Source organism: Salvia hispanica, chromosome 5, assembly GCF_023119035.1.
Source record: "Salvia hispanica cultivar TCC Black 2014 chromosome 5, UniMelb_Shisp_WGS_1.0, whole genome shotgun sequence".
NCBI classification, from domain to species: Eukaryota; Viridiplantae; Streptophyta; class Magnoliopsida; order Lamiales; family Lamiaceae; genus Salvia; species Salvia hispanica.
Genome location: NC_062969.1, coordinates 5,517,986 through 5,532,066, shown reverse-complemented (window position 1 = coordinate 5,532,066; position 14,081 = coordinate 5,517,986). Strand labels below are relative to the sequence as shown.

General features: G+C 32.6%; 2 protein-coding genes and 1 non-coding gene across 3 annotated transcripts; all 3 read right to left on the bottom strand.

Moving 5' to 3' along the window:
* Positions 1 to 2,899: 2,899 nt before the first annotated feature.
* LOC125189280 lies at positions 2,900 to 4,258 on the bottom strand. The gene has a single exon (XM_048086572.1). It carries the CDS (start codon positions 4,256 to 4,258, stop codon positions 2,900 to 2,902), a length of 1,359 nt encoding a protein of 452 aa, XP_047942529.1.
* Positions 4,259 to 5,010: 752 nt separating this feature from the next.
* Positions 5,011 to 5,661, bottom strand: LOC125189279. Its single transcript, XM_048086570.1, has one exon. It carries the CDS (start codon positions 5,659 to 5,661, stop codon positions 5,011 to 5,013), a length of 651 nt encoding a protein of 216 aa, XP_047942527.1.
* Positions 5,662 to 8,838: 3,177 nt separating this feature from the next.
* Positions 8,839 to 8,911, bottom strand: TRNAR-CCU. The gene has a single exon. It is a non-coding gene; the product is annotated as a tRNA-Arg (tRNA).
* Positions 8,912 to 14,081: the final 5,170 nt, after the last annotated feature.

The following is a 14,081-nucleotide window of genomic DNA, read 5'->3' as shown; positions in this document are numbered from 1 at the left end:
CGTCTTCGACGATCATGTTGTGCATGATAATGCAGGCGTACATTATATCAGCAACACATTTGACATCCCACAAACGCGTTGGACCCTTAATTACCGTCCATCGAGGCTGGAGCACACTAAATGCGCGTTCCACGTCCTTGCGCGCCGACTCCCGCCATTCCGCAAAGTAGGCCTTCTTGTCATCCGCCGCGTGCCTAATCGTCTTCACAAAGACAAGGCCACCTAGGGTATATCCCATCTGCCAAGTAGTAGCCCATATCATGCCGGTTGCCGTTGGCCACAAATGAGACGGCTGGACCGATGCCCTGACACTTCTCGTTGAAGAGGGGCGACGAGTTGAGGACGTTGTTCGACCTGGCTACCCTAAAATACGCATGCCAGATCCACAGCCGGTAATCAGCTACGGCCTCGAGGATCATCGTGGGATTCTTTCCCTTGTAGTCGGTCGTGTAGGCCCCTTTCCAGGCAGTTGGACAGTTCTTTCACTCCCAATGCATACAATCTATGCTGCCTAACATCCCGGGGAACCCATGCTGCTCCCCGTGCATCTGCATCAGATTCTGACAATCTTGGGGGTAGGGTTTCGAAGGTATTGCTCACCGAAAATTTGAATCACTCCCTGACATAAAAACTTCAGACATTCCAGAGAAGTCGTCTCACCGATGTGGAGGTACTCATCCCACATGTCTGCTGCGCCTCCGTAGGCCAACTGCCTGATTGCCGTCGTGCACTTTTGGATAGTGAGTGTGGCCGGGTCTCAACATGCCCGCATCGTGCCTGAAGCAAAAATAAAGATATCGACGCTCCAAAGCGTCAACGATACGCATAAACAACTCCCTGCGCATTCTAAAACGCCGCCTGGACATGGTTGTTGGAAACCGCGGGTCCGGAGAGAAGTAGTCGTCATATAGCCGCCGATGTGCAGCTACGTGATCCCGATCAATCACTGCTCGGCGGTGGACAACCGGTGGAGAGCGAGGTACCGCATGCTGTTCGACCACTTCGCATGTACCGCTCTAGCTCGCGGTTCATGTAGGCCTCCATAGCCTCGTTCATCCTGCCGTTCGTACTCCTCAGTATCCCCACCACTACCACCACCGCTACCACCCGCGTAAGTCATCGCTCGATGTTGCTCTTGTACAGAAATTTAGAGAGAGAGAAAACTTGTTAAAACAAGTGGTGCAAATGAAAATGAAACTAAAATCGCGTATATATAGGTTTTAAAAAAAAATTTAAAAAAAATGAAAATTGGCGTTGGCCGATCGCTGGCCGATCGGCACGCCACAATGGCGGCCAACACACGCGAATCGACTAGCTCACACCGATTTTCTCGCCGATTCTCGGCTAGCCGACCGGCTAGCAACGCGAATCGGCTAGCCGCTATTGTGGATGCTCTTATAAACTAAATGAGTAATTGCTTCTTTAACTATGAATTTTGCTAGCCGGTCGGCTAGCCGCTATTGTGGATACTCTTATAAACTAAATGAGTAATTGCTTCTTTAACTATGAATTTTACTATGGTATTTTACCGCTTTTTCAATAAATGTCACAAGTAAACTAAGAATATTCCGAGTCAATGAGTGTTGGGCTAGAAGCCTAGAAATTTATTAATGTACACTATCATATGATAAAACTAAATAAAAAATGAAGATATGTTAAAATTAATCGTCTAAATTCTGCCACGTATATGTATCCTATTATATGGATATAGAGTGGTGATGTGTTAGATTTAATTGCACCGTGACCTGGAAATTTGACAGTTAGCGAAGCAGGTGCAATTAGATATAATTAAAAATATTTTCAATACTACTATGATTTTATGTTTGCCATCTGGCCGAATGTCAATTATTTGAAAAGTAAGTTGCATACGATGATACTAATCTGTACTTTTATTTGAAATTTTAGAATTAATTAAAATTAATTACTAAATTAAATAAAAATTAAAATATAATAATAAAATGATAAACAAAGGTCGTGATGGATGATAGATTTCAAAGGCTTGTCATAAAATTTGATAGTAAAATATTTAGAGATTGAGATAAATTCGGTTATTTGTCCTAGTTTATCGTGTGGACTGGATCGGAGTAACCAAAGTTTTGTTTCATTTCAATTGTAAAATAACCACAATGTTGAGATTAAAATTCACGCTCTCCAGTAATCAATATTTTACGCCAAATAATACAATTTCTAGAATTAATACTATAAAAATCTTCATGGAAATAAATGGTAGGGCTTTAAAATTTCATAAATCATAGTATAAACATAAATTTTTGCAAATCATTTCGATTATACATGGAGTGAGAGATTATATATTACCCCATATAATGATTTAAATTAATCTAGTATTTGTAAACTCTTTATTCACATCAATATAAAATACCCCATAATAAATACAACACTATAATGAAGTTGAGGCTTCTACCGACATATAGGGAGTACTTATTAGACTTTACACGAATGGTATAATTTTAAGAATATATGATGTTTGTACTCTTCCATTGCATCCAACCCAACCCCAATCAACTTTTTAATAAAATATTCATTTCTCTATCCTCCACATACACAACCCTCACTCAATTCAACCCCCATCAACTTTTTTACTTCCATCAGTGACCCCAACCCAACCCAACCCAATATTTTCTTTTTCATATATTTTATATTAATATTTTGATTTATAATTAATTTAAATATATTAAATAATGTCTACAAATTATAATAAAAAAGTATATGATTCAAATTTAAAACAGAAAATATTAGATATTCAAATAATTAAAGCACAATATAATAATAAATTACACACATTAAAAAATACAATATGATAATAGAAATAAACAAACCAAAATACAAATGAAGAGTGGAAAAAAAAACTAGCTTAAACAAGATAAACATTAGTACATATTTAATTGTTTGTGCCAAATTTATTCCAAATGTGCTCAATCAAATCTTCTCGAAGAGCAATATGAGCTTCTCTATTGCGGAGTTGAGCTCGATTAGTCATATATGATGACAAGCTCCCGATCCGTTGAGTGGAATAGCAAAAGGCTTCAACATTTTCTTCATGTACTCTTGTATGCGTATCTTCAATAAACTCAGTGGCATCATAATAATTTTGATATGTATCACGTTCATCTTCTACTATCATATTATGCATGATGATACAAGCCATCATAATTTTTCCCATCAAAATCTTATCCCATACAAGACACGGCCGTCGCAAAAATGCGAAACGTGCTTGTAGGACTCCAAATGCTCGCTCAACATCTTTTCTAATGGACTCTTGGTGTTGAGCAAACAACTTATGCTTTTGAGTTTGTGGAGAAGTGATTGATTTGACAAATGTAGCCCATGCAGGATATATGCCATCAGTAAGATAGTATGCCCTATTATATTGATGACCATTCACTACATAATTAACATATGGTGCTCGACCTTCTAAGACATCATCAAAAACAGGAGACCGATGGAGTACATTAATATCATTGCACGAACCTGGAGTCCCAAAGAATGCATGCCATATCCATAAGTCGTATGATGCCACAACTTCCAAAATGATCGTTGGTTTTCCACTTCTCCCTGTATATTGTCCAGCCCATGCGTTAGGACAATTTTTCCACTGCCAATGCATGCAGTCTATACTCCCTATCATGCCTGGGAAACCACGTTGATCTGCTACATATAGAAGTTTGGCCATATCTTGTTCATTAGGTCTTCTAAGATATGTGGCACCAAAACATGAAATAACACCATCAACAAAATGCATTAGAGAATCTCTTGTCGCCGTTGAACTCATCCGCAAATATTCATCGACGACATCGGATGATGTCCCATACGCCAACACCCGCATAGCTCCTGTACACTTCTGTAAAGAGGACAAACTTTGTCTCCCAGTAGCATCGCGTCTCTCCTGAAAATACTCATCGTTAGCAGTCACAGCTTCTACTATCCGAAGGAATACGGATTTGTGCATGCGAAATCGGCGTCGGAACACCTCTGGTCCGTACGTCGGGTTGGGACCAAAATAGTCATTGATCAAACGCTCAGCACCAATCTCGCGTTGCCTTTCACAATACCTTTTTCTTACTCTAGAAGCTTGGACCCCTGCAGTTAGATTGGGAATGTTAGATAACATATTCTCAACAATTGTATAAATTTGATGATTTTGTTGAGAAACTCGTTCTTCCCATTGATTGAGTGCAATGGTATTTGAATCATCAGAACTTGAATCTGATGAAAGTGATGAGTTTTCACTGGAAGACATTTTTTGGAATTGGAGTAAGTAGTTGGTGTTATCTTCAAAAAGAATTCACAAGCTATTTATAAACTAAATACTATTTACAAGTGGCACAGAATTCATATTTTCACCTAGACATGTGATAGACACATTTGCAGTAATGCATGTGATATATCAATAACTTTAGTAGTATAATGCATGTGATATCTGACTCATATTTCCAACAAGACATGTGATAGACACACTTGCAGTAATGCATGTGACATATCAATCACTTTTGCCAGAACATGCATGTGATAAATAAATTACGCTTGTGACATAATAATCACTTTTTCCAGAAAATGCATGTGATAAAGAAATTACGCTTGTGACTTCTCAATCACTTTTGCCAGAAAATGCATGTGACATATTGTTTCTGAAATCCCACTTACTTTTGCATGTGATAGAGAAATAATGTTCCTGACATCTTAATAATTATTTTTACTAGTAAATGCATGTGATATCAAACTCATATCTGCAAATCCATGTGGTAAAATTTGAAGTTTGTGACATCCCACTTACTTTTGCAGAAAATTCTTGTGACACTAATTTATGTTACATAAATTTATGTTACATAAAGTGCAAACAAAGATCACACCAAATGAAGTAAATTAAGATCACACAAAACTAACATTACATAATTAAAAGCACACCATACAAATATTACTACAACTAAGATCACACCAAACTACTATTACATAACTTGTTCTCACACCAAACTCATCTCAAACTAAAAGCATTTATTTTCCAAACACAATCTCCGTTAGGTTGCGTTTCATGTCTTGATCTTCTGGGGACAAGTGCTCTTTCTCCAACAACTTAAGCAACATTCTTTGGTACATCTTCATAGAGGGCTTATCCAGCTTTTCACGTTCTAGCTGCAGTCGAGCCCTTGCTATTTCGTTCTCATTATCTTTAGCTAGCCTAAGTGCATGAAGATCTGCAGCACATTGTGCATTAATAGAATCAGATTGTGTTACCTTGCCTTTTCCTTTTCTTTTTGCCTTGTCTCTGCCTATAGGTCGGGAACTAGTTGAATGTCCAGATGTGGGAGTTTCCGGATTTGAAGGGATAGTATACTCGCCGGATTCAGAAGTCTTTGTCCTCTTTGAGCTGCTGCCATCCTGTTCATTAGCAAAATTTTCATTGTCAGGAAATACATGTGTTGCATCATGAACACTCCACTTCTCATGTTTACTCATAACTTCATTAAACACTATCAAATCTTGAAAGCCGTTGCCTCCGTCGCCTTTGTAGATGCTATGAGCTTCATTCTCAACATCCTGGTCGCTCATGCCACTCCTTTTTCGGGCGTTGGCAGCTCTGCAAGCAGCCACCCATTTGTTGGCGTTTCCGTTAAGTTGTTTCCATTGACCCTTCAAAGAGTCCATATTTCTTTTGTTAATTTCACCTGGATTTTCTGCTTGGCAGACATGATACAATTTATGGACATTTAGCCATAATGTATCTCCCTTCTGATTTTTACCACGCACACTATCTTCGCTTGCGTAGACCCAAGAAGACATAAGTGCTATGTCTTCTTTCATACCCCAACTTAGATTTTTTGAGCTCCTCTGATTTTTGTTCGCTTGTTGGTAGGGGTGAGCATTCGGATTTCGGTTCGGTTTTTCGCCCAAACCGAACAGAACCGAAAAACCAAAATTTTTCTAATATTAAAACCGAACCGAAACCGAAAAACCGAAACCCGAAAACCGAACTACAGAAACCGAACTAAACCGAAAAACCGAAATTATTAATGATTTAAAAAAACCCAAAAAAAGAAAATTCAAAAATACATACAAATGTGTAAACCGATAAAATACGTACTAATCTAACTAAATTACTAATCAAAATTCATCTGTGTAGAATACATATTGTACAATTAATCTGTAAAATACATATAATGCTATTGAAACAATAAACTATCAACTACTCAAAATTAGTGTTATCGGTATGAAAATACAATAAATCTATGACTGGGCGACGGTGACGGACTGGAGTTGGAGGTGACGGTGACGGCGACAGGATGGAGCTAGCGTGGGTGGACTTCTGGAGGCGCCGGCGTAGTACTAGAGGCGACGGCGTGAGTGGAGAGCTGGAGGCGTCATACCGAAGCTGGCGTGGCGTGGGTGGACCTCTGGGGAGGCCGACGTTGATGGATGGAGAGCATGGGTGGACGGCTGGATGGCTGGAGAGCATGGGTGGACGGCTGGAGAGTTAGAGAGTGGAGGGAGAATGGAGGCGGCGGAAAGTTTGATGTGTATTTTTAGGGTTTAGTTTTAAGGCTAGTATATATATATAATATATATATTATTATAAAATATAATTCAGTTTTTCGGTTTTTTGATTTTTTTTTCATCCGAACTGAACCGTACTGAAAAATCGAATTTTTATTATTTTCAAAATCGAACCAAACCGAAAAACCGAAAAAACCGAACCGAATTTTAAAATTTCGGTTTGGTTCGGTTCGGATATTCGGTTTTCGGTTTTTTTTGCTCACCCCTACTTGTTGGACATCTCCGAACAAATTGCGGGTGATATTTCCAGACGTGGAAATTTCAGTAGATGTAGGAATTTGGCTTAAATTTGGAGAAAATTCAAGGTTTTGTGAATACTCCGGATTTGAAAAACATTGGGAGTTTGGATATTCTGATAATTGTTGATAATTTTGGGAATTTTGATGGTTTGAGAAACAAGGACGATAGTCTGGATAATTTGGATCCATGAAATCAAATTTATCAAAACAAGAATGAAAAGAAAGTTATTTGTTTGTGAAGAGTTTTGCATGCTTAGTGGGATATATACAGAAAAAATGAAGCACAATAAAAAAGTAGCAAATAATAAAGAAATAATAATAAAAAAAAACAATTAATCATAAATAAAATGAACTAGTTCACGTGAATTTTTCAGAAAAGGGGCTGACATGAATGTTTGGAAGAATAATTCACATGAGTTTTGAAATGATATATAAAGACAAAAATAATAGTAATTAAATAAATTAAAATTAATCACTTAAAGTAATAAAAATTTCATAAATTCACAATATTCAAAAAGTATTTAGATTTCATATTTATAGATTACAATTCTAAGACATGTACATTATTAAATAAAATAGTGATAATCAATAATTAATAGTAGTAAATAAGAAAAGTAAAAATAATAATACAGGAAACCAATGAAAATTCGACATGTGTCATTTGGCCTTCACTTTTGTATGGGCCGGCTGACAAGCCTTGAAAATGAGGGTTGGGTTGGATAATTTTATTTTTGCTTTATTTTTAATACTTCCTATTTTGTCTTATATGCTCCACCCCCATCTCATAGTCACTGATGGGGGTGGTCTTATAAATTCTCACGATTCATCAACAATATATAAAACCCGATCTTTCTTTATAGCATTTCGAATCATGCTTGTTAGGGTGAGGGTTATGGAGAGAGTGATACTGTGAGAGAGTTGGTGAGGGAGACAATTGTAAGAATCAAGGGCGGATCTATATTTACTCAATCTCTTAAAGAGGGGCAATTGCCCCACCTCATGTTTTCTATTACATGTATTTATATACCTATTTTAAATTTATTTATTTTAATCTTCTACTAAAAGCCCTTCCTCAAAATTTTAAAATTTCTTCATATGTAAATTTGTCCTGTTTTCTACAAATTTTTAGCTCCGTCCCCGGTAAGAATGGTGAGCCTTAGGGAGGAAGTTATATCCCATCTAGGCATAGCTGTGACCATGTCTATGAATTAGTGCCAGAAGATGAATAGTGCACCCAAGTTAGGGAAAGATTAGGACAATCAAACGTTAAGAGGTAAAAGTGATGATCTGTTTAAGCGAAATGTTGGTGTTCTTGGAAATAGTAGTATTAGAACCGAATGTGGTCATTAAGACTATGATGAATCTGATGACTGATGAGGAATGAGGATATTGTCTCTTAGTATTCCACAAACGAGGAGGATGAACATGCAAGGCTGCAAGAAATACGCTGAAGACGTGTGTACAGGGAGCCACCTTATACGAAGGTGGGGCAAATGTCCCTCCTCAAATATGTTTATATATACTACTTTATTATCCGATTTTGCAAAAAATTAACTTTTCTTGTATTTGCCATTTTTCTAATTCTCAAGTTTTTCTCACATATAATTTTGCCCATTTTCATTTATAATCTTAGCTCCGTTTCTGTGTATGATCCAAGATTCCAATGTGTGATCATAAGACATTTATAGTGAGAGATCGAATGAGACATTTTGGATTAATATATCAAGTTTGGTGCATTGAGGATGATTGGTAAATACATTTCAAAGGGCAAATAGGCTACAATTTGGAAGCTAGTTGTGAACCTTCTTGCTAGTGGAGGTGTTATCACAGTTAAATTAAGAAGAATAGAGCATTTTTTAATATATGCTCGACATCAATACATATATATGTAAAGCAAAATAGTGACATCCATTTACATGAGATATACCCAATGCAAAGAAAAAGATTATTCACTTGTTGGAGTCAGTAATATTGACTAAAAAAAGTCGCCACTCATACGTTTTTAGATTGACAGGTAATTAATAGTTAGCTACGCGCCAGGTAGGGGTAGAACCTACGACTTTCTGCTTAGGAAACAGACGCTCTATCCACTGAGCTACAGGCGCCGTTGTTGTGTAAAATGCATTTTTGTTTCAATATAAACTAAGACCTATTTGTTGTCTAAATTTAAACCCACACTCTTGAGCCTTGACACCCTCTTGTACAACTAGGATCCGAATAAGATTTCCAAATAACTAACAAACCGTTGATCTTTCAAAAATGTTAGTAATTTTAAATTTTAAATTTTTTATAAACATGCATGAATCAAAAGTTTTATGTGCTATAGTTACCATCAAGACAAAGTGAAAATGTAAGGAAATTAAGACACAATTAAGCTTAAGAACCCAGGGGCTAACGGCATAAGCAAATTTTAGAAATCATAAAGATAAAAATCAATAAAAATCCTTGCTTTAGGCGGGAAGTATGATGTCTAAAATTATGTTGCTCCGATCCTTCACTGTTATTTTTTTAGATATTTTAGGGATTTACCATATCTTTTCCATTTATGTTAGGATATGATTTGATTTGTATCCACACACTATGGATATGCGTCATTTAGATTAAGAAGTCTTTACCTATATGAAAGCTATCGTTTACATATTCTCGAGAACTTAAAAGTAATTAATGACCTATTAAATAATGCCGCGGGAAGACTGGGATCCGTAAGACCTAAAACCATCAACATACAATGCAAAAGACGGTGAACACATTTATTCACTAAAATTCCAAAGCAAAGAACAAATGCTAATGACCAGTCAAGTCTTTTGTTCTAATTTACAACACTAGTATTAACACTTGTGCTACAAAATATAATAAGAAAAATGTTTTGGAGACATAATGTCGGAGACATAATGAGGTTAAAGTAGTAATTTTATTTTACATTTAATTTTAAATTAAATTTAAATTTTATATATGTACTTTGTTGCCCCTGCATTTATATATGGAAGTAGTATTAATTAAGATCTTGATAAGGTTAATTTGATTATTTGTAAAATATAGAGTTCTTAACTAAATTTAATGTATCAAGAAAAATTAAATTATATTTCAAAATATAAATAACTTTAAATTATTATTTTTTTGCATCATTGTTAATGCTAGTATTGACCATAATTAATATTTATTTTTCTTTATTAAATATTGAAATTTTACTATATCATGTAGCAACAAATTTGGAGTATGCAATTTTGATTTAAATTTTTTTAAAATTGTAATATTAATTCTTTACATTTCATTTTTACTATTATTTCTGGAATTACAACTCAAAAAAAATAAATCACATGTTCTTAACTAATACTCTTATATTTAACATTTTAAAGCTATATATTTAAAATCTTCTCATTTTCTTATATTAAAATTACTAACTAAAAAAGGATACTACTAATGGAGCTTATGATTCTTAATTTTCTTAATTCTTAATATAATTAATTGATGTACGATATATTAAATAATCTAAAATGAGAAAAGTTGATTCATCCAATTATTTTCGCATTAAAATCTAAAATAATTTTTTATTTTTGAAACATTATAAAATTAATTTTCTAAGCATAATTTTATAGAGTCGAAGGCTAACTAGTACTTGTCAATCAAAATATAAAAAGATACATGTGATAAAAGTTAAGAAAATTAATACAAAAATACAAAAGATAACGCAAATAAATGATTCATCATAATAAGACCATCTCCAACCATACACCAAAACTCATTTTTGGTGTAGATAATTTCTCCAATCGTACACCAAACGCAAACCCATTTTTGGGTTTTTGAATGGATTAACACCAAATATGGTGTTTACTCCAAAATTTTGTTAGACAAATACTCAAAAATGGTGTAAACATAAATATGGTGTAAATGGTTGGAATAAAACTACTTTTTTGTGTGACATATACTCAAAAATGGGTTTGAGTTTGGCGTGAATGGTTGGAGATGGCCTAACTACTACTATTATTTAATCATACAATTCAAATTTGAATAAGAAATTTAACAAAAAAAATAATAAAATTAACCGGCTATAAAAGTATAACATAAAAAAAGAAAATAACTCATAATTAAATTATCAACTGATTAGATAAAAATTTATTTGAAAAAATAATAATATATGAAGTTATCAAATTATTTTATTATTAAATAATAATTAGTATGCATTATAGTAACTAATTTATAATCTGAATTCATAATTTTTAAATAAATAAAATAGTACAAAATTAACATGAAAAAAATGGCATGTAAACATATAAAAAGTTTCGAGCATGATTGTAGCTTATCTCCAATCAAATCAATAAATATGCATTTAGATAAACATATTTCATTTGATTTAATATTCCTTAATTAGATTTGTATCCATTTAATATGATATTGGGTAAAGTAGTCATTATAAAAAATATATCTATGTCAAAATGCCATAAGGGTATTATGGCTTGGAGACATTATGTCTCTAAATCACTACTCATATAATAAATATATACAAATTATAAATTCTAATTAGTGTGAAGATTTAAAAAAATAGAAATGTATTTATCTTGTCTAACTCTAAATGACGAATTTACTACTCCCTAATGAATGAAATATCTATACATTACAATTTTAGTTTATAATTTAAATGAAGTTAAAACAATAAAAATTAATGACAAAAAGAAGATGTGTAACTATGTTCAAAGAATATGACTTAATTAGAATAAGATATACTATTAAAGAAAATATGTGTGAGTAAAAATATTTATTGATAGTGCTATGATAGTCATTAATCGAAATAAAAGGTAAATTAGAATTTAATAGCTTAATTAAAAAAAATTAATTGAAAATTTTTCAGGAATATTAAACATATCCACATTAAATATATGAATAAATAAAATCATAAAAATTTAAAACTTCTTAGAGAAGTCAAGTTAAAAAATTTGTATTATCCAATAATCACACTTTAGTTGATTGTTTATTTCTTCTGCTTAACTTCAGACCATGGCATAACTTGATATACATGGCCAAAGACTAAATGAATTTTTAATATTAGAAAGAATAAATTTCTTACTTCCCACCACATATACATACAAAAAATAAATTATCACTTAAAATAACGATAATATTTTATGCATCTTGGTTGTTTTGAATAATGTGACAATTTACACTACTATTTATATTAAGAAGTCATACAAACTTTATAGTAAGTCAAATTTAATTTTAAATATATATAATTTCATCTTATTCCGTAATTATGTACACTAAATTTAAATGTAAATATATTTATATAGCTTTAATATTAAATATAAATAATAAATTTAGTTTTAATATTGCATACGATAATTTTAATATCTAAAGGATTATAAAGAATATTTAATAAATCAGTTATTGAATTAAAATAAATTTAATTTTAAAAATACATACTATTATAATTGTTCCAAATCTTGATTGGGAAGCTATCATTTAATTGGATTAATTTTCTATCAAATAGTTGTCATTTCTCAAAATTACCAAAAGGATAAACAAAATAGCTTTATATTTTCCCTCAAAAAAAGACAATATTGACTTTCCATCCAACTCTCCATTTTAGAAGTATAGATAAGATTCACACTTCAGTACTCCCTAGGTTTGCTTGAAAGCGTGTCTCGGTATCAGTATCACCGCAAATCCGAAACACATTCCTACATCACTGAACAATTTTGTTATGAAAAATATATAGCTCCACGTGCACTTGAAAACGATTAAAAGTGGGATATATACCATGCTTAGATTATGTAATCACTTAACTCAAAATTACGGAGAATGAAATGCGAAGAATATAAAATCCTCGTGTTTCAACTACTTTTGAAGTAATTGTATAACTTTGATAAATATCTTTTCATTTGTATTAAAAACTGTAAATAAATAATACTATAGCTTGCCAATTGATAAAGGGTCATATGCCTCATGAAGCCATAATTTTGGAACATTTAGATTTTCTTTAGGTAGAGATTTCGTTTATTTTAAGTTACGAATCCGCACTATCACATTCAGTTTGCACTTATTGCACTTACACATACTAATACGTAAAGTAAACTATTCAAGAATCTCATTATATCTCATGATAAACTATCACACTTTGCAAATGCAAACCAATTAGTTCGAAATTCTTCGCACAATATCTACATATATCTTAAATACTGTTACATCAAGAAGCATTATTTCCATATTAATACATAAACTATATATGTGTGTGGTTTTGATTTTTTTTGAACTTATTTATGAAACTTTATGTTTTGACATTTCAGTTCGAGAAATGTGTGTTGCGGGTGATTTTAGATTTTTGCTGAAATTTTTATAAGAGCCATTGTTAAACAATTCTGCAAAGTTCAAGCAATTAGAAATTGAACTTGGGGTTATACATTAAGTAAATGCTAGAGTTAAAAAGCTCTACACTATATACATTTATATTTTGAAAATGAGGTTATTAAAATAATAATGATATTAAGAAAAGGATAATGATGATGATGCATAAAATTCAAATGAAAATTTAAGACTAGATATACAATTTAGTTGATAAAACATTCAAAATAATTGAGAATTGAATTTAAGTGGAATTTGATTCTCTGTGTGACTGTGTGGTAGGCAGATTAGTCCTTTTTTTAATGCGATGAGAAATTAGTTTTGATTAAGAGACAATCTACATTTTTGACATAAAACTACTACACCACTACATGTCAATTGTCAACTTTCTTTTTCACTTGCTTCTAACATACATAAATGTTTCTTCTCCTAACTTGTAGTATAGGTGTGTGATCAAATACTAACTAATTCATAGTAATAACTAATATCAATTTTGTATGCCAAAAATATCAACACAAAAATATAAATTTATCAATATTCGTGTGTTGATAAATTTATGTCTTTGTGTTGATATTTAAATTTACATGTTGTATTGATATAATTATGTCTTTGTGCTGATAATTTTTATACACAAAATTAAAAGTTATTAGTTACTATAACTGTAAATTAGTTAGCACAATAATGCAACTAGTATATATTTATTATCTACCACACTTTCGTGCCATATGAATAGATGACTTGTTATTAATTTTTTTCATACAATAACTTTTGCCTTTATTACATTACACGGTTTGGTTGCTACATTATTAGAGTGTAAATATTCTTATTTGTTCCAAAGATGTAATGTCTCACAATCTCATTACTATATAATATACTGATCGATGAGATTTTGCAAACTATTCTTTGGTTGGATAGATAATACTGATAATAATGATCTACTAG

Excerpts from the sequence above, each read along its gene's own strand:
- LOC125189280 (XM_048086572.1), bottom strand. The coding sequence starts at position 4,258 with ATGTCTTCCAGTGAAAACTCATCACTTTCATCAGATTCAAGTTCTGAT.
- LOC125189279 (XM_048086570.1), bottom strand. The coding sequence starts at position 5,661 with ATGGACTCTTTGAAGGGTCAATGGAAACAACTTAACGGAAACGCCAAC.